Source organism: Mastomys coucha, unplaced genomic scaffold (genome assembly GCF_008632895.1).
Source record: "Mastomys coucha isolate ucsf_1 unplaced genomic scaffold, UCSF_Mcou_1 pScaffold18, whole genome shotgun sequence".
In the NCBI taxonomy this organism is placed as follows: Eukaryota; Metazoa; Chordata; class Mammalia; order Rodentia; family Muridae; genus Mastomys; species Mastomys coucha.
The window spans coordinates 23,204,999-23,226,846 of record NW_022196900.1 but is presented as its reverse complement, the minus strand read 5'-3'; the positions used below and the strand labels follow the sequence as shown (position 1 = coordinate 23,226,846).

The 21,848-nt window shown below is 44.9% G+C and overlaps 2 protein-coding genes across 4 annotated transcripts in view; one reads left to right on the top strand and one right to left on the bottom strand.

Annotated features, from left to right (window-relative positions):
* Fkbp15 (FKBP prolyl isomerase 15) overlaps positions 1-16,860 on the top strand; it is a 62,796-nt gene extending 45,936 nt beyond the window's left edge. For 2 of the 3 annotated variants that reach the window (XM_031377566.1, XM_031377564.1), the window contains exons 20-28: positions 3,457-3,628; positions 5,780-5,916; positions 8,199-8,354; positions 9,160-9,312; positions 10,235-10,354; positions 11,909-12,016; positions 12,263-12,972; positions 13,902-14,001; positions 16,202-16,860. In XM_031377566.1, coding sequence (XP_031233426.1) covers positions 3,457-3,628; positions 5,780-5,916; positions 8,199-8,354; positions 9,160-9,312; positions 10,235-10,354; positions 11,909-12,016; positions 12,263-12,972; positions 13,902-14,001; positions 16,202-16,282 — 1,737 coding nt within the window. In that variant the 3' untranslated portion in view covers positions 16,283-16,860. Of the gene's footprint in view, positions 1-3,456; positions 3,629-5,779; positions 5,917-8,198; positions 8,355-9,159; positions 9,313-10,234; positions 10,355-11,908; positions 12,017-12,262; positions 12,973-13,901; positions 15,986-16,201 lie in introns of those variants that run through there. The other variant, XM_031377565.1, reaches the window with a different exon arrangement.
* A 2,141-nt stretch (positions 16,861-19,001) lies between these two features.
* Slc31a2 (solute carrier family 31 member 2) overlaps positions 19,002-21,848 on the bottom strand; it is a 12,510-nt gene continuing 9,663 nt past the window's right edge. Inside the window, exons 3-4 of the mRNA XM_031377572.1 lie at positions 21,256-21,445; positions 19,002-20,387 (exon numbers count right to left, since the gene is read on the bottom strand). Of these exons, the coding sequence (XP_031233432.1) occupies positions 20,219-20,387; positions 21,256-21,445 (359 nt within the window). The 3' untranslated portion in view covers positions 19,002-20,218. The remainder of the gene's footprint in view (positions 20,388-21,255; positions 21,446-21,848) is intronic.

Here is a 21,848-nt window from a genome sequence, read left to right as displayed (position 1 = left end):
TTCTATGTTCAGTTTTCATGGGCTGTGTGAAGTAGAATAGCAAGTAAACTTTACCCTTTATTCTGTGTTAGAAAGATGAAGCCCACTCTGGAGATTTTAGATGAAAATAATTATCTGAATGCTTACTGTCTTAGTTAGGGGATCTATTGTTGTGAAGAGGCACTATGACCATGGGAACGCTTATAAAGGACAACATTTACTTGGAGCTTTATCATCATGGTGGAAAAGTGTGCCAATGTGCAGACAGACATGGTACTGAAGGAGCTAAGAAGTTCTTGCTCAAAAAGCAGTAGGAGACAACTGACTTGAGTTTCTGAGATCTCAAAGCCTGCCCCTAGAAGACACACTTCTTCCAGCAAGGCCACACCCACTTCAGTAAGGCCACACCCCCTTATAATACCATTCCCTACTGGCCAAGCATTCAAATACAGGAGTCTATGGGGACCATTTGTACTCAAGCCACCACACTTACTGTAAAGGTCACTAATACTCTCAGATTCACGGCCTATTTATTTTTAAGTCATACACATTGTTGTTTCATTTCCTTTACCTTTAGGGGAGCCAAAATACCAGACTCTAAGTAGAAGCTAGAAAGTTGATAAAAAATACTTGGGAATAAGGCAAGGAATACATAATTTTTTGTATATGTGATTCTAGGAGCTGAATTTAGGGCTCAGTACATGCTAGGCAAGTGTCCCCCTACTGAGATATAGCCTTAGCTCCAGCAATAAGTACTATGTGTGCACAGTGAATACCACCAGAAGCTACAAATAATAGGAGAAAGTAGACAGCTGTAAAACATGCACTAAAACCTGGAAGGATGTAGAGGGAATCATGGGGTCACTATCACAGCATGGGCAGTCAGCCCAGCTACAGAAACAGTGCTGTGGGGAGGCACTTCAGGGGAAGCAATGCATTAGCTGGCTTTCCTTGACCATCCTTTATCATTGTTGTCATCATCTCTAGTGCTCAAAATACCATGTGAGAATTCTCAGTCATCTAGCCTTCATCTTACATTGCCCGAGGACACTTGGGCTCTTTCAGCTGGTCCTTGTCTAGCATAGAAGTGTTAGGAAGTGACACAAATGCTATTTCTCATCAGCTTGATTGAACTTGGCTAAGAGGTGATGAAACATGTAGAATATATTCCTGATGGAGGAAAACTAACAATATACAAATTTCACATGGATTTACTCTGATCTAGCAGTTCTGCATCTAGAATTATTCTAAAAAGCACTTGCATATAGAGGGGATTATTATATACAATGGATCTAAGATGCTCACAGGTGTGATGAGAAATACCAGAGAACTCCATGTTTGCTACAATACAGAATAAACTAACTCTCATCCACACACTAGAATATGATTTAGATTTTAAAAAAAGGGGGGGAGGGGAGAAGACCCATATGTTCTATTGAAGAATGTATAGCATATCTGCTGTTTTATCTGGAGTGCATGAAGACTCTGTCTATAAGAATCACTTTATACAGATGGGAATTTGAATACCTATAACTTTTGCTACATTTTTATTTATATATTTTGTGTTCATATATATACATATGTGTGTGTGTGTGTGTGTGTGTGCATGCATTTACTATAGTGCACATGTGGAGGTCAACTTTCCAGTATCAATTTTCTCTTCCTATCATGTGAGTCCTAGAAATCAAACTCAGGTTGTCCATCTTGGCAACAGCCATCTTTACCCACTGAGCTATCTTGCTAGCTCCTGAAAAAAAAAATCTTTCTCTGTGGTTATCAGTATGAGGCAATACAGAACTGGCTAAAGTGGGGATTGTCACTGTTTACTTTTTAAAGTCTTTTTTAAAAATTGAGCAATAGAACATTATTTTTTAAAAGAATAATTTGTGACAAATCATTTTTTATTAGATATTTTCTTTATTTACATTTCAAATGTTATCCCTTTTCCTGGTTTCCCCTTCAAGAAAAAAAAAAAAAACCCTATTCCCTCCCTGCTTCCCCTGCTCACCAACCCACTCTCTCCCACTTCCTGGCCCTGGCATTTACCTACATTGAGGCAGAGAACCTTCACAGGACCAAGGGCCTCTCCTCTCATTGATGACTGACTAGACCATCCTCTGCTACATATGCAGCTGGAGCCATGAGTCCCACCATGTGTACTCTTTGGTTGGTGGTTTAGTCCTTGGGAGCTCTGGAGGTATTGGTTAGTTCATATTGTTGTTTCTATGTGGCTGCAAATACTTCAGCTCCTTGGGTCCTGTCTCTAGCTCCTTCACTGGGGACTCTGTGCTCAGTCCAATGGATGGCTGTGAGCCTCTACTTCTGTATTAGTCGGGCACTGTCAGAGCCTCTCAGAAGACAGCTATATCAGGCTCCTGTCAGCCAGCACTTGCCGGCATTCACAATAGTGTCTGGGTTTGGTGATTGTATATGGGATGGATCACCAGGTGGGGCAGTCTCTGGATTGTCCTTCCTTCAGTCTCTGCTCCACACCTTGTCTCTGCAACTCCTTCCATGGGTATTTTGTTCCCTCTTCTAAGAAGGATTGAAGTATCCACACTTTGGTCTTCCTTATTCTTGAGTTTCGTGTGGTTTGTAGATTGTATCTTGGATATTCCGAGCTTCTGGACTAATAACCACTTATCAGTGAGTGCGTACCATGTGTGTTCTTTTGTGATTGGGTTATCTCACTCAGGATGATATTCTCCAGATCCAACTATTTGCCTAAGAATTTCATGAATTCATTGTTTTTTATAGCTGAGTGACAAATCATTTTGAAAGACTCATGTAAAATATAATCCAGTCAGCAAGAAGAAAATAGAAAGCACTCAGGTTCTCTAGATTGGCTATTGGTACAAAATACCCACAAGTTCTGTCCTTTACATACAGACCATGTTACAAAAACAGAATAATATTTAACATACTATTTGATAATCTATTTATATTTTCAATTTAGCAGTAGGTTCCAGCTGTATTCCATGCCACTGAGTGTTCTTTTCAAATATAATGTTGATAGCACAAGGGATGGATGGTTCCTATTTTGCTTAAGTCTTTTTAGTGTTTTGTGTTAGTTTTGCATTCTGTTACAACTTAATGCTTCATTGAACAGCTTTGAAACAAACTTTTTTCATCTCCTATATAGTAAGCTTCTTGTAGATTTGCTTTTGAAACAGTTTTGTTACATAAAAAAGGCTTGTCTGGAACTCCTTATCCTCTTGCCTCGGCCTCCCAAGTGCTGGGATTTCAGCTGTGTAATACCACATTGGCTTGTGGAATATTTATGAAGAACATATTTCTGCAACAGAATTCCATCTGAGCCCTTGTGCCCTTTCAAGGCTTGGCTTTAGCCCAGTGCAGGTGGAAGGTATCCTTCCCCCCTTCCTGTCTGCCAGACCTATCAGCTTAGAGTCACAGGAAGTTGAGTCAGCACTTGGAATGCCTATGTCTAAAGTGATGTCGCCCTTTGTCACCGACCAGGCCAAGGTAACAGAAGAGTTGGCAGCAGCCACTGCACAGGTGTCTCACCTGCAGCTGAAAATGACCGCTCACCAGAAGAAGGAGACAGAGCTTCAGTTGCAACTGACAGAAAACTTGAAGGAGGCAGATCTTCTGAGGGGCCAAGTCACCAGACTCCAGGCTGACCTCTCAGGTAAGCTCTCAGAGGAGAATACCAGCATGACTTCTTCAATTTAAATGGTGCCCCTCCTCTCAGTCCCTTTGGCATAATGTTCATGGCACTCATGAAGGACTGAGCATCAAGGGGGACTGGTAGAAAAGCTACTCGACTGTTTTATGTAGATCGGACGACAGCCCTACTTGATGAGGCACACTGTTTGTCTGTTTGAGGAAATGCTGACTGGTGACGCGGTGGAGTTTGAAGAGAGGAGCACTTCCTGCTCTGGTTTCCTCCTTTCTGGAGAGAGGATTGCAGTGCTCCAGCTTGGGCTCTAGGCCCAGAGCTCTGCCATAACCACAGCCCTGCTGATTACTCTTCCACCTGCCCATTCTGTTTTGCTTTTTATCATGTTTCTTGGAATAGCTGTGCTTAGAGGGGTGTGCTCACTATGATAGCAAGCTTGCTATCATAGTATCTCCAGTCCTCTCTAAAATCTGCCTCTTACAAGTTCCCCAGCTTTCCCTAGACCATCTGATCTTTCTTTAAATCCTTTATCTCTTAGTGCATTATTCTGATCATCAAGGTAGCCTTTGATAAGCATCATTTATAAGTCTAGTCTTCCCACCAAATATTAGGTCCTGAAGGTCAAGGACAGTGATTTATTCCTTGTAAAATCCTTTCTTCCATAAGAAGGTTAGTAACTTCAGTGCTTGGCACAAGGGTAGTGATGAAGACATGCTGATTAGCTAGAAGTTTGTGAATGCCAGCATGTTCACTCATGTCTCAGTGTAGAGAAACCTTTGAGGAGGGCAGCTGGGACCATTGGGCAGGGACAGAGGCTGCTGCAGCAGAGTGGATGGATTTTTTTTTTTTTTTAACAAAATCTCAATCGTTCCATTTACCAATAAAGACTCAAGAGCCAGCTAGCTGGCAAAAGCCTGCTAGCTCAGAGAGGCAGAGAAAGCACCTGGCTGACCTTCCTCCTCAGCTGAAGTCCCAGAATGAATGCTCCTGTTTCTTTCTTTCTTTTTCCCTTCCTTCCTTCCTTCCTTCCTTCCTTCCTTCCTTTCTTTCCTTCTTTCTTTTTTAAGGTTTATTTATTTATTATATGTAACTATACTGTAGCTGTCTTCAGTCACACCAGAAGAGGGCATCAGATCCTATTACAGATGGTTGTGAGCCACCGTGTGGTTACTGGGATTTGAACTCAGGACCTTCAGAAGAACAGTCAGTGCTCTTAACCTTGGAGCCATCTCTCCAGCCCGCTCTTCTTTTCTTGATGTCTCAAAAAAACCTCCTTCAAATGGAATGTCCCTCCCTTCTACTTCCTATGCATCTCTATCTATCCTCCTGACTCCCTCTTACTCTCTATTTTTTTTTCTTAATAATCCTATGTTCACTTTCTGGCAACTGGCTGCTTGCTCTTTTTTCTTAATAATCCTATGTTCACTTCCTGTGAAATGGTTCTTTGCTTCACTTCTTGACCTTGGTTGACTTTATTTAACCCTGTTTACAATACTCAAGAGAAAGTTCTTGGATTAAAGGTGTGTGTTAGTGCTAAGCCACATCACAACTAGAAACAGGTTTTTCCAGTAAGTTACACAATCTCAGGGTTCACAGTGTGATTAAATATCCTATAACACCTGTAGATATTTCACTTGTGCTTTTGTGGTTTCTCCTGACAGTTCCTTGTGACAGTTACTTCAAGAGTCAGTTTTAGCATATTAAATTAAAAGATAACCCCACCCCAACCTTCTTTGAGAAAGAATATTTTGAAAGGAAATTCTTGGTCAAATGTCTAGCTACCAAGAAGGCTGAGAGTCTTAGCCATACAGCGAGAGGGATGTGAGCTCTGAGCTCTGCTCAAAAGATGTGGCCATATGGCAATGGAAATGGAATTCTATGAGTGATGGTGTTGAATGCGGTCCCTGACTATCAGAGAACATTCTCTCACTTTGCTTGTGCAGAAGGAGGTGTACACATATACAAGTTACCCTTTCCAGGTTTAAAGTGGATGGATAACAGAGTCAGTGCAGGGCTTGCTCATCCTTATTGCAGGTCAGGGAGGCTCGCTCATGCAGTAGGACTGGGCGATTAAAGCATGCAACTTTGAAAGAGCTTCTGGGATGCACATTGTTCACTGCATCTCTGGCTCTACAGTCATGTCTCCTTTCTCTCTCCTAGAGCTTCAAGAAGCCTCTGAGCAAACACAGACTAAACTCAAAAGTGAGAAGCAGAGCCGGAGGCAGCTAGAGCTCCAGGTAACCTCTCTGGAGGAAGAGCTGGCGGACCTGCGAGCTGAGAAGGAGTCCCTTGAAAAGGTAGGTTCCAGAAGCCAAGTGTCAGGCGGAGCTCATTAGTAAACAGTTTTGTTTTTCTTCTAAAATTGTAATAGTAGGATTGTATTAGAGAAAGTACAAACAATACAGAAAAGTATAAAGTTAAAAGTTGTTTTTAATTGCTTCTCTAATTGTATGGGTTATAAATAACAACTATAGACAACACTTGAACCCTCAGGGTAGTAGGTTATTACATATCCCCATATACAGATGTGCTGATAGCATTTGTAAACAATATTGAGCTCATACTAAATGCCTTTAAAAGTGTTGAGGACACTATACTCATTCCTGCTGCATAGTAGCCTACTGTTAGCCTACTGTGTAGCCGACCTGGAGCAATGGATATTTATATTTCCAGTTTTTCATTTCAAACTACTGTGGACCTCCTCAGGCTGAATAACTATTTGTTTGTTAGTTGGTTGGTTTGTATGTGTGTGTTTGGTTCTTTAGACAGGGTCTCCTAGGTCTCCTAGATCTCTAGGCTGTCCTAGAGTTATGTAGACCAGGTTAGCCTCCAGCTGCTGCCTCTGACTCCTGAGTGCTGGGATTAAAGGTGTGCACCACCATGCCCAGCAACTGTATGTTTTTATTAGTAATAAAGCTTTCATGTACTTCATTTCTATAATTTCTCCAGTGAATTCTGTTTTGGAGTTCTTTATCCCCTTTCCTATAGAACTATTAAGAGTAGTAATCCTTTGCCAGCCATAAACATTTCTAATTTTTTTTCATCTTAATACTTTTTAAATTTTATTCTTATTTTTTTAAGACTTATTGTGCATGATGACATTTGCCTTTAATCCCAGTACTCTGGAGGCAGGTGAATCTCTGTGAGTTTGAGGGCAGCTTGGTCTTATTTATATAATGAGTTTTAGGCCAGCTAGGGTTATATAATGAGACCTTTTCTCAAAACAAACAAACAAACAAACAAACAAACAAAAAAGACCTGTGTTTAATAGTACATGCCTTTAGTCCCAGTACTCAAGAGGCAGAAACTAGTGAATCTGTCTGAATTCAAGGCCAGCCTCCTCTACATAATGAGCTCCAGGTCAGCCAATGATACATAGTAAAACCTTGTCTCTAAAAAGAAAAAGAAAAACAACAACAACACAAAATCCCCCATTCCTATTATTATTTTGTGTATGGGTGTGTGTATATATATGGGTGCCTCAGGAAGCCAAAAGAGTGTATCAGATATTTTGGAGCTAAAGTTGCAAGTGGTTGTAAGCCACCCAGCATAGCTCCTCTAGAAGAACAGTAAGCTCCCTTAACTGCTGAGCTGACTCTTCAGCTCACTTCCCTAGCCTGCTATTTTTGAGTCATATATTATTTAAAAGTCCAATGATTAAAGTTTTAATATCAGGGTGCATTGCTATCTTTTTCTTTGTTCTAGAACAGTTTAATATGAAAAGAAGAAACTGTTACTGGGGTTACAGTAAGCCTCTAGTAAAGCTACTCTTGCCTAATACCTTTTTAGGAGTCGGTCTTATCCGGGATTTTTATCACTTTAAAGTGTGCGTGCGTGCGTGCGTGCGTGTGTGTGTGTGTGTGTGTGTGTGTGTGTGTGTGTGTGTGCGTGTGCATGTGTGTGCATGTGCATGTGTGTGTGTGTATGTGTGTGTGTGAAAGAAGAGAAAGATACCATGAGAGCAACAGCGGACAACCTTAGGTGTCAGGCCTGCCTTCCATCTCGTTTGAGAAGTCCTGAGCTGGCCTGAGCTTCTGAGGATGCTCTTGTCTCCAATTGCTCTCGTGACCTAGGAGTGCTGAGACCAAGTCTGCCTCTCTGGGACTTGAGGGTCTGAACTCAGGTTCTCACACTTGTGTGGCAAGTGAGTTACCCAGTGAGCCATCTCCCCAGTTCCTTTTTGATTTTGTTGAGTTTTTTAAAGCATTTCCTTCTGATTTGGGGATGTTTTCAGTTTTTCTTATTGCAGACATTATAACAGTGACTATCCTTACAATCTTTGACTATGACTTATGGCTTTTTATGATAACTGTGTCCATTTATTTTCTCACCAGCCAGCCAGTCTGCCTTCTTGTACCTACACTAAAGTTATGCCACCCCAGCTTTTAAGAGAATGGCAGTGAATCTGTTGTCTGCCTTTTCCTTGTCACAATTCATGTCAGCAGCAGGGATGCAAAATACAAAGGTGTGGGGGGCTGCGTGCAAAGGGACCGTTCCTAGAGAGGACTCATTGAGGCCATTGACCACTGCCCCTCCACACTGCTCAGCTAGTGCTGAAGATGGTTCTCTTGTTCCTAAGAACCTCTCAGAGAGGAAAAAGAAATCAGCTCAGGAGCGCTGCCAGGTAGAGCAGGAGATGGACGAGATTCGCAAGTCTCACCAGGAGGAACTGGACAGACTTCGGCAGCTCTTGAAAAAGGCTCGGGTGTCCACAGACCAAGCAGCTGCAGAGCAGGTAATGGGCTCTTGGCAATACAAGGAAGCTGTGAAGGACACATAACTTCCATTTTCCTTAGGAAGATGCTTCTTACGGCTTATACATACCTGGGAGAATAGTGGAAATCCTGACAGCCGGCGACATCCCCTTTAATGTCTGTCATGCTTACTTTGGGACTGGGGATATAACTGAGTAACTAAGAGTGCTTGCTGTGTATAAGTGAGGGTATGGTGAAACCACCAAGCTGGACCACTCCATGGGTAGACAGAAAGATTTACTGGGCTCAAACTACCATGTGTGTCTCCTCAGGTAGGGGCTGGGGGTAATACTGGAGAGGGGGGAAGCAAAATGGTGGAAGAGCAAGCAAATTTTATGTGACAGTCAACAGGGTGGAGCTCTGCCATTTTGGAGGGCCACTTTGGACCCAATACTGTGCAAGCATGAGGACTTGAGTTTGAATCTCCAGCATCCAAGTAAAATGTTGGGTATGGCTCCATGTGTATAATAGAGACAAGAGGGCCACTGGAGCTCCATGCCTGCCAGCTAAGTGTTGGGTATGGCTCCACATGTATAATGGAGACAGGAGGGCCACTGGAGCTCCATGCCTGCCAGCTAAGCTCTGGGTTCTGTGAGAGACTCTGATATCACAACATAGAGCCCAAGAAGGAATAAAAGGGTACTTTCAAAGTAACTAAGACCATTTCAACAGTTGTTTTCTACCTAAAAGGACCAAGGGTCTTTAAATTCTGTGGAGAATAGGCTTCCTTTGTTGTAGTGGGAACCAACTTCCACCCCTCGTACACATGGCTGTTTGTCTTGGCAGCTGTCTCTTGCACAGGCTGAGCTGCAGAGCCAGTGGGAAGCTAAGTGTGAGCAGCTTTTGGCCTCTGCAAAGGATGAACACCTGCAGCAGTACCAAGAAGTGTGCGCGCAGAGGGATGCCCAGCAGCAGAAGCTGTCTCACCTTCAGGACGAGGTACTTTCCCTAAGTCAGCTTAATAACACAAGACCTCCAGGCTTGGGGGCTTGTCCAGCCTTCTGAGTCTGGGCAGTATTAATAGCTAGAAAACACAACCAGGTAGTCTAACTTGCAATCAGTTATCTTTACAAGTTTACATAGGGTGGTAGGTCAGAGGGAAAAAATACAAAAACAAAAACAAAAACAAAACAAAAAAACAAACAAAAAAGCCAGTATTCCAGGACTTGTTTTTCGATATTTGATCCTGCATATATTAAGCAAATATTTCCTGAACATCAGTTTGGCTCTAGCCACTGTGTTATAGAAAGGCATGCAAAGGACTCTGCCCTCAAGAATCATGTAATCACAAAAAAGAGACAGATAAGTGATTAGGTGCTCTGAGAGGAAGTGCCTAACAGAGCTAGGAAGGAGTCCCAAAGGAGGTGACTTTTGAGGAGAGCGGAGGACAGGTAGCTGTGGTAAGGTAGATGGTGAGTATGGGCTTTGGTGGGATATTTATATGTGAAAAAGAGATCTGGGAGGGGACTTGGGGATGTGCTATAGAAGTCCCTTGTCTGAAGAGCAGTTCCTTGCATTACCAGTTAAAACCTTTTGACATGGAGGTCTTGGATGCAGTCTTGGAGGTGAATAGGTTGCTGAATATTTGTGTGTATGTGACTACCATTATCCACACCCCACCCCACCTCTGTTTTCATTCTATTCCTGACCTCATTGGGAACAAGTCAAGTATCCTTGATGGAAGTTAGAATGAAGCTGCAAGTTGATTGTTGAGGAAGTAGGGTGACCTGCATCAGCAGGTCTGGAGTGAGGACCACAGCTGGGCCTAGCAAACCTAGGTGAGGTCAGGACTTGTGTGTTTCCTAGCCATCACAGTCTTCCAGATTCCCAAGGCCACAGCCCCAGTCTGTTCATTTTTCAGTGCTTAGCTCTCCAGGCCCAGATTGCAGCCTTCACTGAACAGAATGAACACATGCAGCGACTGGAGAAGAGTAAGTCCCAGGCCCCTGCAGGCAGAGCTGCTGCTGACCCCTCAGAGAAGGTGAGCTGGCATTCAGAGAAGCAGTAAATCTATCACAGCAAGGCAGTGAATGTGCTTATCAAGTATTTAGAAAAAATACCATGCGGGTGTGATACCAACAGCATTTCTCAGTTTTATTGATACATCACTTGTCTGGGGTAAAAACTGACTCTAGAAAGGACCACTCTGGTAGCAAGCCAAGAGAGACTATTCCTCTGAAGCTTTGGCAGACATGGCAAGTGCCCTTAAGTCATAGAGAGGGTTAGGGTAGTGCTGCACCCAGAACCCAGCACACACAAATCCCTGTGGTCAAGGCCACACAGCTCTCCGTGGTACTCAGAGTTGAAGTGGCATCAGATCAGTAAATGACTTTGGGCAGTCTTGTATACCCAACCATCACTAGATGGGGAATTCTTTTAGCTAGACCTTCTGTTAAAAGATGCTTGTCTCAAACAAAATTTACACAATATCTTCCCATAAATCCAGCCCTACAAAGGATAATAGGTGGAAAACATCAACATAAAGAGCAAAACTACACCCTAGAAGAAGCAAGAAAGTAATCTTTCAACAAATCCACACAAACCTAATTCCACCTCTTACAACAAAAACAGGAAGTGACAATTACTTTTTCTTAATATATTAATATGAAAATTAATATTACCAACATATCCCAATCGATTGAACTCCAATAATATGAGGAATTAGAAATTTGTTGATTGTTATCCAATGGTCTCTCTAATTTGGTAATTGGAGAAATACGTCCAACATTGTACAATCCATATATACTTTCGGCTTGTTTGTTTGTGACAGTGTCTGGCTGTGTACAAGGTAAGGAAGGATCTTGAAATCTTGCTTCTCCTATCTCAGCCTCTCTATTAGTAGTATTGTTTATTTCATGTCTTTACACTATACTATGGTTTTCAGAACAACTTATATATTTCAAAAGTATTTACATACCCAAAAGAAACATAGACAATTAACTAGGGAGGTTGCTTGTAAGAGAACAACAAAGAGTGAGACTGAATGCTTTGCTTGACGTTTGTAACTCTTGTATCAAGTTTGAAGAAAAGGACTTTATAAGTTACTTTTTCTCTGAGATGAATGCTTTTCCAAATTATCACAGCTAATGAACCAAATTCTTACCCTCACCTAATGTCTGTGCCACCCTCCAAGCAGAACCATTGTTCATTGAAACAGTTGGAGAATGACTTTATGGATAGACCATCTTAATACCTACACCATTTCTTAAATGAATGTAACCTGTTCTCTGTGGGCTGAGAATAAAGTCACTCACTCAAGTCAAAAAAAAAAAAAGATGTTTGTGTCCCTGGTTGGTAGTCCACTGGGAAGAGAGGAGGGAGGTGAGGCTGTGATTGGGATGTAAAATAAAGAAAAAGAAATTAAAATTTTAAAAAAGTGTTTATTACTTAAAACTGTTTTCTCCACAGTGGTAGATCTCAGTGTTACCAGCCATTCATGAGCATCTCTGTTCCTCCATAGAGTTCTAACTCAGCAATTCAATGTATCCCTTAATGCCTTGAGTTTAGCAGCATGCAGTTTTTGATCTCCGCTCAGGTCAAGAAGATCATGAACCAAGTGTTCCAGTCACTGAGGGGAGAGTTTGAGCTGGAGGAATCTTATGATGGCAGGACCATTCTGAGGACGATCATGCATACAATCAAGGTACATCCACAAAGCTGTCAGCTGCCTCTTTGGAATGGGCATTTTGTTTAATTACCTTCTAAGCACGCATACTAAGTGATAGATGGGAACCCCTGAAATGTCATGTGTCCAGATGGGTGTGGCCAGCCTCTTCCCACAGGAGAGATAGTCACGTGAGTTGGGTGGCAGCTGTGCTTCTGAGGACGAGGACCTGTCAGTGCATGCTGTCTTCCTGTCAGTGACATCTTCTCTCTGACTTTTGAATAGATGGTGACGCTGCAGCTGTTGAACCATCAGGAGGAGGAGGAAGAGGAGGAGGAAGAGGAGGAGAAGCCGCCCCTGAGACCTTCCCTTGAGCAGCCAGGCCTTGCTACCCCAGGAATGCCTCCAGCACCCCCAAGTGGGGAGACGCAGGAGGTTCCCAAGGTGCTGCCAGAACAGGTAGTAGAGGAGACCACCTCACTGCCTCTACAGGCTCTCCCCATGCCAGAAAATGGTGCACAGACAAGGAAAGGGGAGCCCTCAGAAGCAGAGATACCCTCAGAAATCAAAGACAGTTCTCTCCCACCTGAGCCAGCTGGAATCCCAACCCATAGAGTCCTGGGGCCCCCGACTTCAATCCCACCTAGACCTCCAGGACCTGTAACTATGGACTCTGAGTCTGAGGAGACACTTGCTGCTGGCCAGAGAACAGTGCAGCCCAATAGCCTATTGGGAGAAGAACATGTCAGGGAAGTAGCCACAGATGGCCTACTGCAAGGAAACTCCAGAAGATTGTCACTGACTCCAGACTCTGACAAGGGAGACCCACCAGCCTTAGACCCTGAAAGCCAAGGAGGAGAACCTCAACCTCCTGAGCTCAAACAAGTTGAGGATGTTAGTAGCCCTGGTCCCCATGAGACATCGTTGGACACAGAGCTTGCTTCAACAGCTGCAGGAGCATCCCTCAGACACAACCAGGACTCCCAGCACTGCAGGTGTGTATCTGAGCAGGCACAAGAAGGCTGTCTGTGAAAGTGGATTCTCTTTCTTAGGGTTGACATGTACTCATTCATTTTCTCATCAGCAGCTCTACATACAGGGCTCTGTGGCAGGCACCATGGTGGTCAGGTAGGCAAGGCAGGTGTGTTTTATCAGTCTGAGGAGCTTATAGTCTAGTGGGGAAGACAAATATATACTTCATATTATAACAGTGAGGTAAGTGATAACAAAAACAAACTGCTAGTATTGAGAATAAGGAGAGAGAACTGTTAAAATGGGTGGTTAGGGAATGCAGCTAAGAAGGTAGCATTTATCTGTGATTCAAGGAGGACTGAGAGTTGTCCAGACTGACAACAGAAAGAGATGGCAGAGAGGAGCCCACACAGGTGTTCTGGTGGGATGGACACACCTAAACGGAGCTAGGAGAAGACAGGTGGGGTCACGTTGAAGTTGGAAATAAAAGAAAGGGCCAAGATATGTGTTATTTCATTTCACTGTTAAAGCTTGAATGTTGTGCAAGTACAGTGAAAAGCTAGTAAATGGATTTAAGCAGACAAGTAACAGAGTCTAGTTTATTAGCTCTGGGAATTGTGCTGACTATAGACTGTGGAGGGACTGACACTGGGTGTAGTCTGTAAGGACTGACAGGGTGGAGACTGGAGGAAATGACATACAGTGTAAACTCGGGGGAATGAGGCAGGGTGGAGACTGTGGAGGGCTAACTCAGTGCAGATTGTAGAGGGGCTGATGAACTCTGGAGGCCATTGTACAGGGTGTGGTCTTTGGAGGAACAGATGCACAGTGTAGGAAGAAAGATTTTAATTGAGTGAGTGGGTCTTACTTCAAGGCCCATGACCCTTGAAGTTGGTGGGCACTGTGACCTGGACAGAAACAGCAACGTATTTATGGCCTGATTCTCCTTCAGTCTCTCTGGGGATGAAGAGGATGAGCTGTTTAAAGGGGCAACTCTGAAAGTTCCAAGGCCCACAGCCCAGCCTGAGGAGGAGGAGGATGAAGATGAGGTGGTAAGGAAATCTCAGACTCTGCTGAGTCCTCACACCACCACCTGGGGGCTCGTCTCTGCAGGTTCAGAGATGAGAAAAGGAGTCTGTTGGTGGCTTATTTCCTGGACTCTGTGTACAGGACCCTGTGGGAGTAAGCTTGGGGCTCAGAGTGGACAGCTCTGTAAACATGGTGGTGACAGCCAGCTGCCACTGTACTCTTAAGAGGGCATTGTAAGTTCTGGGCCCTGGGGAGCCCATTTGGAGCGAGGGAAGGTGGGAAGGATTCTGAAGATCAGCTTGTTGGGGGTCTCCTCATTCCTAGACAAAAAGATGAGTCTGAAGGGTCATTCAGGAAGCCTCTCTTGGGGCTACCTGGCCCCAATTCCAATCTGCCTTCTGTTTGTCATCATAACACCCTGGGCATTGTTTGTCATCATAACACCCTGGGCAGCAGGTGGCTTCAGTGTTGACAGTGTAACTTCAGCTTAGGGAGCAGGAGAGCCAGGGACAACAAAGGAAGTTACTGACAGAGTCAGGATTGGAGCCCTGGCTTGCATCTGACACTTGACCATTTTGGCTCTGTAATGGGAATTTCACTGTCAGGAAATGTGTGTAGAGGAGACAAGAGCATTAGATTCAGTCCATCCACAGGACGGAACTATGAGACTGAATACGGGTGAAACCTGTTGCCCTCTACACCATTCACCTGGTGTGTGTTCTGCTTTTTCCAGAAGGCAGTGACACCTGGAACCTAGCTCAGATGAATCAGAGCCCCTTCCTCTTTCCTGCCTTCAGAGGTGTATCAGCCCCTCCCATTCGCATGCCTTCCTAAGAATTAAGTTTGCATTTGAGAATACTAACTACAAATAGAAGGAAATACTGTCATTTCCAGCAAGTTAATAATCTGTCTCTTGAGTACTCAGAAAACTACATCCTCATTTAAACTTCTACTGATGTGCCCTATAGGGCAGAGGGTTGAGGCTTAGGGAGAGTAAATAATGTAACTGTGATTATGTGATGAGTAAACACCACAGACCCTTGGCCAGAACAAAACAGAAGCTTCGGCCCACATTTCAGTCCTGCAGGGCGCTTTGCAGGATTGCTTAGCTGATGCCTGCAGAGAAATACAGGTCTGCTAATAGAAGGACTAGAGGATGAGCGCAGTCTTCCCCTGGCCCGCCTCCCTGCTTAGCAGAAGCTCACAGAGAAGAAAATGCCTCAGAGATTAGTCCAATGTTAACCTTTGTCTGCAGTCTAAGCCCTGTTGTCACCCTAGCAAACCAGAGGAAAAGCCAGAGTTTAAGTCATGAAGAGTAGGAGAGTCTCCTGCATGGCTCCTTGTGTTAGTGAGCATTCTGTTACTGGCACAAATGCCTGACACAGAAGTGCATAAAGACAGGATGTGCATTTTGGTTCACAGTTTCACAGGTTTTAGCCCATTGCTGTTAGGCCTGTGGAAAGATATGTAGAGAAAACGCAGGAGAAAAGGAAGAAGTGAGAGACTGAGGGAGGAGCGCCAGTGCTCCCCTCTCCTCTGAGGGCAACCTCTAATCATCTGAGACTTTCCTGGGCCCCACCAAAGCAAAGTTCCCACCACCTCCCTACCAATGCTGCCAAGCTGAGGCCTTGAACCTTTAACACAGTAGCCTTTGGCTGGGACTCATAGGCGGCCCAGCACGTGTTAGCCCCTTCCTCCCTCTCCTGCATTAAAGAGAGCATGGGCCCTGCCTTTGTAGACTTTTTTTTAATCTCTTGGGATATTCCACTTGAGTTTGCCTCTACATACACATCTTTATGAGTTTGACTGGTCAACTCAGGTGACAGCTGGCTTTCAGATATGACTGTCATCTTCCCTTATTTCCAAGACTGCTTTGCTTCTGTTTCTTTCTCTTATCCCATCTCTCCTCAATGAGCCTTCCTTTTTAATATGAAATGTGTAAATTGGCATATCTGTCCAATCAGTACACTTGTTTCACAAATAAACTACAAAATCAGCCAAGTAAAATTGGTCTTTTGTCTCTGTTGAAAGCTGGCTTTCCTCTGTGCCTGCCGGTTCCATCTTTACCTGAATGCTTCAGTTCTCTGGCCACAAAACCTGTTCTTCCAGTTCATCTCCTTTCCAGCCAGAGGCAGGACAGACACTGGACCACTTCCCCTCCTAGGCAGGAAGCCACCAGGGCAGGGATGAGTGAGGACTGACCTCTCTTTCCTGTTTTGTCAGAGCATGAAGGGACGCCCGCCTCCAACCCCCCTTTTTGGAGATGATGATGATGATGACGATGACATTGGCTGGCTGGGGTGAAGACCTAGGAAGCAGGCATGCAGGCTTCTCGCCCAGCCCTTCCCTAAGCATGGTTTTGCACAGCTGGCCACAGGTCTAGGTGAGCCTCAGGGTGCGGTCCTGGTGAACATTCTGAGGATAGTGGTTCAGGGGTCTGAGTTAGCTGCCATCTGAGCCCCCGCCTGACCTGCTGAAGAGGATCATGAGGTTGTCTGCAGAACTGGTGTTGTAACAGCCCTCAGTGAGTGGCCCTACCATGGAGGAAGTGCTGGGAGGGTCGCCTGCAGCCAGTCACAAGCATCCTGCCATCTCTCCCAAGCTTTTTCTTATCATTCATTCTCAAGTTGACCTGGAAGCCCTCCTGCTCTCCCAGGGCTCATCAGAGCTGCTGCGACAGGGCCAGGACCCTCAGGGGAGTCCTCCTCAGAGAACTAAGAGATCAATTATGCTGGCCTAGCCTGTGGCTCTGGGACATGTATCTTTTCTCTCTGCCTTAAATCTTTTAAAAGAGGTCAATGGGCATTTGGAACTAACAAGACTAAAATATCTATAATAAAACTTGACTCGAGCCCTTGAGGAGAAACTGAGTTTGGTTTCCAGGACTGTCGAGTTCCTTCTTGGGATCCTAGGGATGGGAGTTGTAACTGGGTCAGTTTAATGTGCACAGATGCACTGTGACATATTTCCATTGGCACCTGTCCTTGAATTTGAAGGTTTTCAAAAAATCACATGGCTGTAGTTCCAGCTCACCACAGCTGCATAAGCTTGGGGGACTGTAGTTATCTGAGAACCAATTCAGTCCTGCACTGCTTTCTAGAGGGTAAGGAGCCTTACGGGGCAGGGAGGGGATTCCTCAGAGTGACTGTGTATGATATCTGAGGGGTTCTTCTAGGCCCTATAAGCCCTGGGGGTGGGCACTATTGCAGATAAGAGCAAGAAGAAAGCACTTGTGGCCTTTTACTTATTCTAGGATCTTCCAAAGACAATGCAGCCCGTCTTTAAAAAGAATAATTTAAACAAAACTATTCCATGATTTTAAATGTTTGTAAGACTATATCCTGAATTCCCCTTGCATATGGCCTTGCAGGCTTTGTGCCTGTCTCCTACATTTGGGCTTAGGAAACATTGAGAAAGACTGCATTAACTGGTTTCTTAAACAAGTTACTTTGACCACTAAGCCTAAGTTTTCTCCTCTATAAAACGTGGGTGACAGTGTCTTCCACAGTGGCTGATGACAGTGAAACAGTCTTTATACAGTGCCAGTCACTACAGAAGACACTGTTATCCCATTTTTTAAAAGATTATTTTTTATTTGATATGTATGTGTTTGGCCTGCATGTGTGTCTATGTGTATGCAGAGGCCAGAAGGTGGCAGCAGAGCCTCTCGAACTGGGCGCTCCGGTTATGAGCTACTGTGGGTGCTGAGAACCAAACCTAGGTCCTCTAAAAGAAAGGGCAACAGATGGGGTTAACTGCTGAGCCACTGGTCCTGCCCTCTTACCCCAATTTTACAGAGGAGGAAGTGGGCTTAGAGGAGCAGAGTAACCTCCCCATAGTTTACATAGCTAGCAAGCAGGACAAGAATTCTGATCCTACCCAGCTGATCAAGAGCTGAGCTCTTGTCCTCCATCCTTGCCTGTCCCTGAGTAAAAGGGAAGGAGCCAATCTTGTTTGCTGGGAATACTGGTCCAGGACTGTGTATCTCAGTGGTAGAGCACATGCCTAGCATGCACAAGCCCTAGATTTGACTCTAGCACTAAAGAAAAAAAAATCAGGCTCCTGGCCCCACCTCCCAATCTGAGAGAATTTCCAGCCATTGTGGAAACAAAGAGCAAGCACCATCTCCAGTCTGATCCCACATCTGTATACCACAGGCACTGTGTGGCCTCTGCCCCTCATCAGAGTTGATGAGGAAACAGAGTGCCACTCTGCTGCTCATCCTCAGGTGACTGTCTCCTGCTCAGCTTCCTCATCTCTGGGATGCAGGCAGAGAGTTCCTGTGTGGCAGTGAGGATGGAGTAGAGTAATAATTGCATAAAGTGCTGCACTGTCCAGTTAGTTAGACCTAGGCAGGCATTTGTTCTTTAAAGAAAATGAAGCAGGAAAAGCACCACCTTTGTGACTTGGCTCTGAAGAATATTAAAATGTTACCAAGTGTAACCATATATTCATTCTATAGACTGTATGCAAAAATTCTATGAAGACCCCTGCTCCACAAAAGTCTCAAATATTGTGTAATATTAACACTGTAATAAAACAGTATTGAGTTGAGAAACCTGACAGTCACTCATGAAAATGTTCATCCCGACAGTGCCCTGGGAGCAGATGCTGTCACAGCTCCACTAGAGTGGGCAGCTGTGTGGATGGCAGCAAGCAGCCCCACGGGTGCCCTCTTCTACACTTCTGTGACGCTTGCTTCTTTCTGCAAATGAAAAGATGACCAGGGTTTTGCTTCTGCCCCCATGAAGGGAAGGTGCTGACTGTCATGCCAACATGGGTGTTTCTAGTCTGCATGACAGTTGTTCTTCTTGCAGCAGGCACTTGTTCCAAGCAGTAACTTGTTACATGAACCTAACATGACTAATCTACCCACAGGTACATTTCCAGCCTCAGTTTCCCTGCACACAGAGGTGTCTTTATCACATGCAGCCTTAGTCCTTGGTCTTACAGAGTGCCCCCAGCTCCTGCATTAGTAATGTGTACTGTTGGAAAGAGAAGAAACAGACCAACAAACACAGACTGTTCAAAAATAGAAATTTATTAAAGTGTATTTATTTTTAATTCCCAAAACTTCTTAAAACCATCTTTTCATTGAGCCCATGAGGTACTTGAACACAGACATTATATAGTATGTAGCAGTGATTGTCGTGTGTGTGTGTGTGTGTGTGTGTGTGTGTGTGTGTGTGCTTTACTGTATAGCTCAGGCTGGCCTCAAAGTCACAATCTCCTGCCTCAGCCTCCCAGACACTGACGATTACAGGGCTATGTCCCCGTTTCTGTCTTAACTCTTCTGTGTAAAGTGAAAAGGCTCAAATGTCTGGAGTCCACTTAACTCTTAAAATGACCTAGCTTTGGTTTCACTGCTATTGCACTCTCAGTCAGGACCCAGCCCCCAGCACACCCTGCTGAGTCAGTACTAAAGTGACTGACTCATATTTTCTACCAGATCATTAGGAGTTAGCAGTAAGTAAGTATAAGGGGCAGTCAGCTCTGTTACCAGATGCTGTCCTCTGTGGCGAGGCCCTGACCACCAATCTGCTGCAGGCAGTGCTGTCAGACAGGAAGAGCTCATCTGCACAGAAGACAAGCCCACAGCCTCCGTAACAGTCCTGGCCATCTGCCTTTAATCAGCATCAGTCTTCCCTCGAGAAGGGAAGATGAGTCTCAACAGACACTGCCATCCATCCACAATACAATGAGTTCATTAGAAATTTTGTTTCATATGAATGTGCAAAATCGCCAACCAGGAGTTGAAAATGAAAAGCTTGTTTTGTCAATGACAGTCCTCATGTGTTCCAAGGCAAAAAGGTGAGAACAAGGAGCTGGCGTGATCCATCCCCTAAAGACTGGAGATGACCCTGACATTAAGGCACAAAGCAGAAGAGAGTATCCAGGTTCCATGGCCTTTATCACTCTTTGGAAAACTTGAATTTGCAGTTAGAGATCTGTGTCACAGGCTGGCCTCCCTGCCTCCAGCTTCTGGTCTCTCCATCTTCCCTTTGGTCACAGCTACTTGCTTAAGGCACCAGAGAGCCTGGGCCCTGTAGAGGCTGGGGAGGGCAGTAGCTTCAATGGCTTCTAAGCTCCAGGGGCCACTTGCTGGCTTCATCTCAAAGTCACCAGGAACTAGGAAAGAGGTGAGCAATGGCCATCATAAGGAAACACAGCTGGAAGTACAATGTCTGGAACAGAGGCCCCAGCTCTCTCCAGCCTTCAGCACTGCACCTCTCTGGCCCACTAAGTCATGTTGAGAAGTGGGTAGGCTAGGTAGTAGCCCACAGCCGAGCCCAGGACCACACCAAGGAAAATCCAGGTGTTGTAGGACATAACAGCTAGCATCACGAAGTAGCCAATCACCACCTGAATGACATGGACTAGGGACTGGCCAAAGTAACACAAAAACCACCTAGACATAAAAGAGACGCAAATTAGATAAGTAGGAACCAGCAGGTGTGTTTTACAGGGAGAGAAGGCCCAAGTGACAGCATACCATCTAGCAGATTTCTGTCCAAAGAGTTATCACCACATTTGGCTCTAAGCTTTCCGCTATCCTAGGCAAATGGGGAAACCATTATGGTTTATGTAGTGAATTTTGTCTGATAAGGGATAAGAGGACATCATCAAAAAGGCAGTGTCTCCCCTGAATTGAATGTAGAAGTAAGGTAGCAATGAAAAGGACAGGGACTTTGATGCCTGGTAAGTCTGGCCTACCACAAGTCTCTGAACCTTTCTGAGTGCTGGTTTTCTTATCAGTAAAACACTGAAAGAGCTCCCTCACAGGGTAGTTATGAGGGAGGGCATGAGGCCTCCAGGTAAGGATGCTGATGATGTAGCAGGCAGGCTTGTTAAGCATACTTGAGGCTGCAGAGCGGGCAGACTGGGGCCAGTAAATGGTGGCCTGATCAGAGTGGGACCAGAGCACAAGAAAGGATGCCTCCCTCTCCCGCCAAGTGGGATACCAGGCTGATGGCAGTTCTTGCTTTAGTACACCTGCGGATCTAAGTTTGAGAGCCTGGCAAGACCTATGGGAAGGCCAAGTGCCTGTGCCTGCTGTTTGACAGAGGCCTGCGGTACAGGTTTGAAGTTCCCTGCAGAAATCCTTAGGATCCTCCCAGGAGGCTGACTGAGGACCCAGCACCTAGTTAATCTTACTAAGTATTTCCTGGAGCCCAAATTATCTTTCTGTGCAAAGGGCTAAAGTTCTCTGGGTGAACCCAACCACCTCTTGTGGTGAGAGTGAGTGCTCTGGCCTTCCTTCTATCTAGGGTTTGTACCTGAGGTGGGTCCTATTGTCTGAAGTTGATCTGGAGCCTGTAGAATCCTGGTCTGGTTCCAAGATGAGCTGCTGGCTGGTGGTAGTAGGCAGGCTCTCCAGAGTCTTGTGGAGCAACTTGGCTTTGCCAACCTTGATGCCCTCATACAATACAGCCAGGAGCAAGACTACCAGCACTGAGAGAGCCATGCCTGTGAAGAGGCCAAGTTGAAAAGTCTGTTTAGGTGTGCACATCCTGTATGGTGACTACAGATGACAGTGTGCCACGTTTCAAAAGAGCTAGGGAAAGGATTTTACATGGTCTCCTCATGAACAAATGATAAAAGTGTGAAGAGACCAATGAGCTAGCCCTGACTTAAATGCACACAACTGGTCCATGTGCTGAAACATCACAAAGCACCATTTAGGATGGACAAGTATTGCTAATTCAAAATAAATAAGGTAGTCGGATGTGGTGGCATGTGCATTTAATACCAGCACTTAAGAGGCAGGGCCGGGCACTGGTGGTGCAGGTGGTGCACACATATAATCCCAGCACTTGGGAGGCAGAGGCAGGCAGATTTCTGAGTTCGAGGCCAGCCTGGTCTGCAGAGT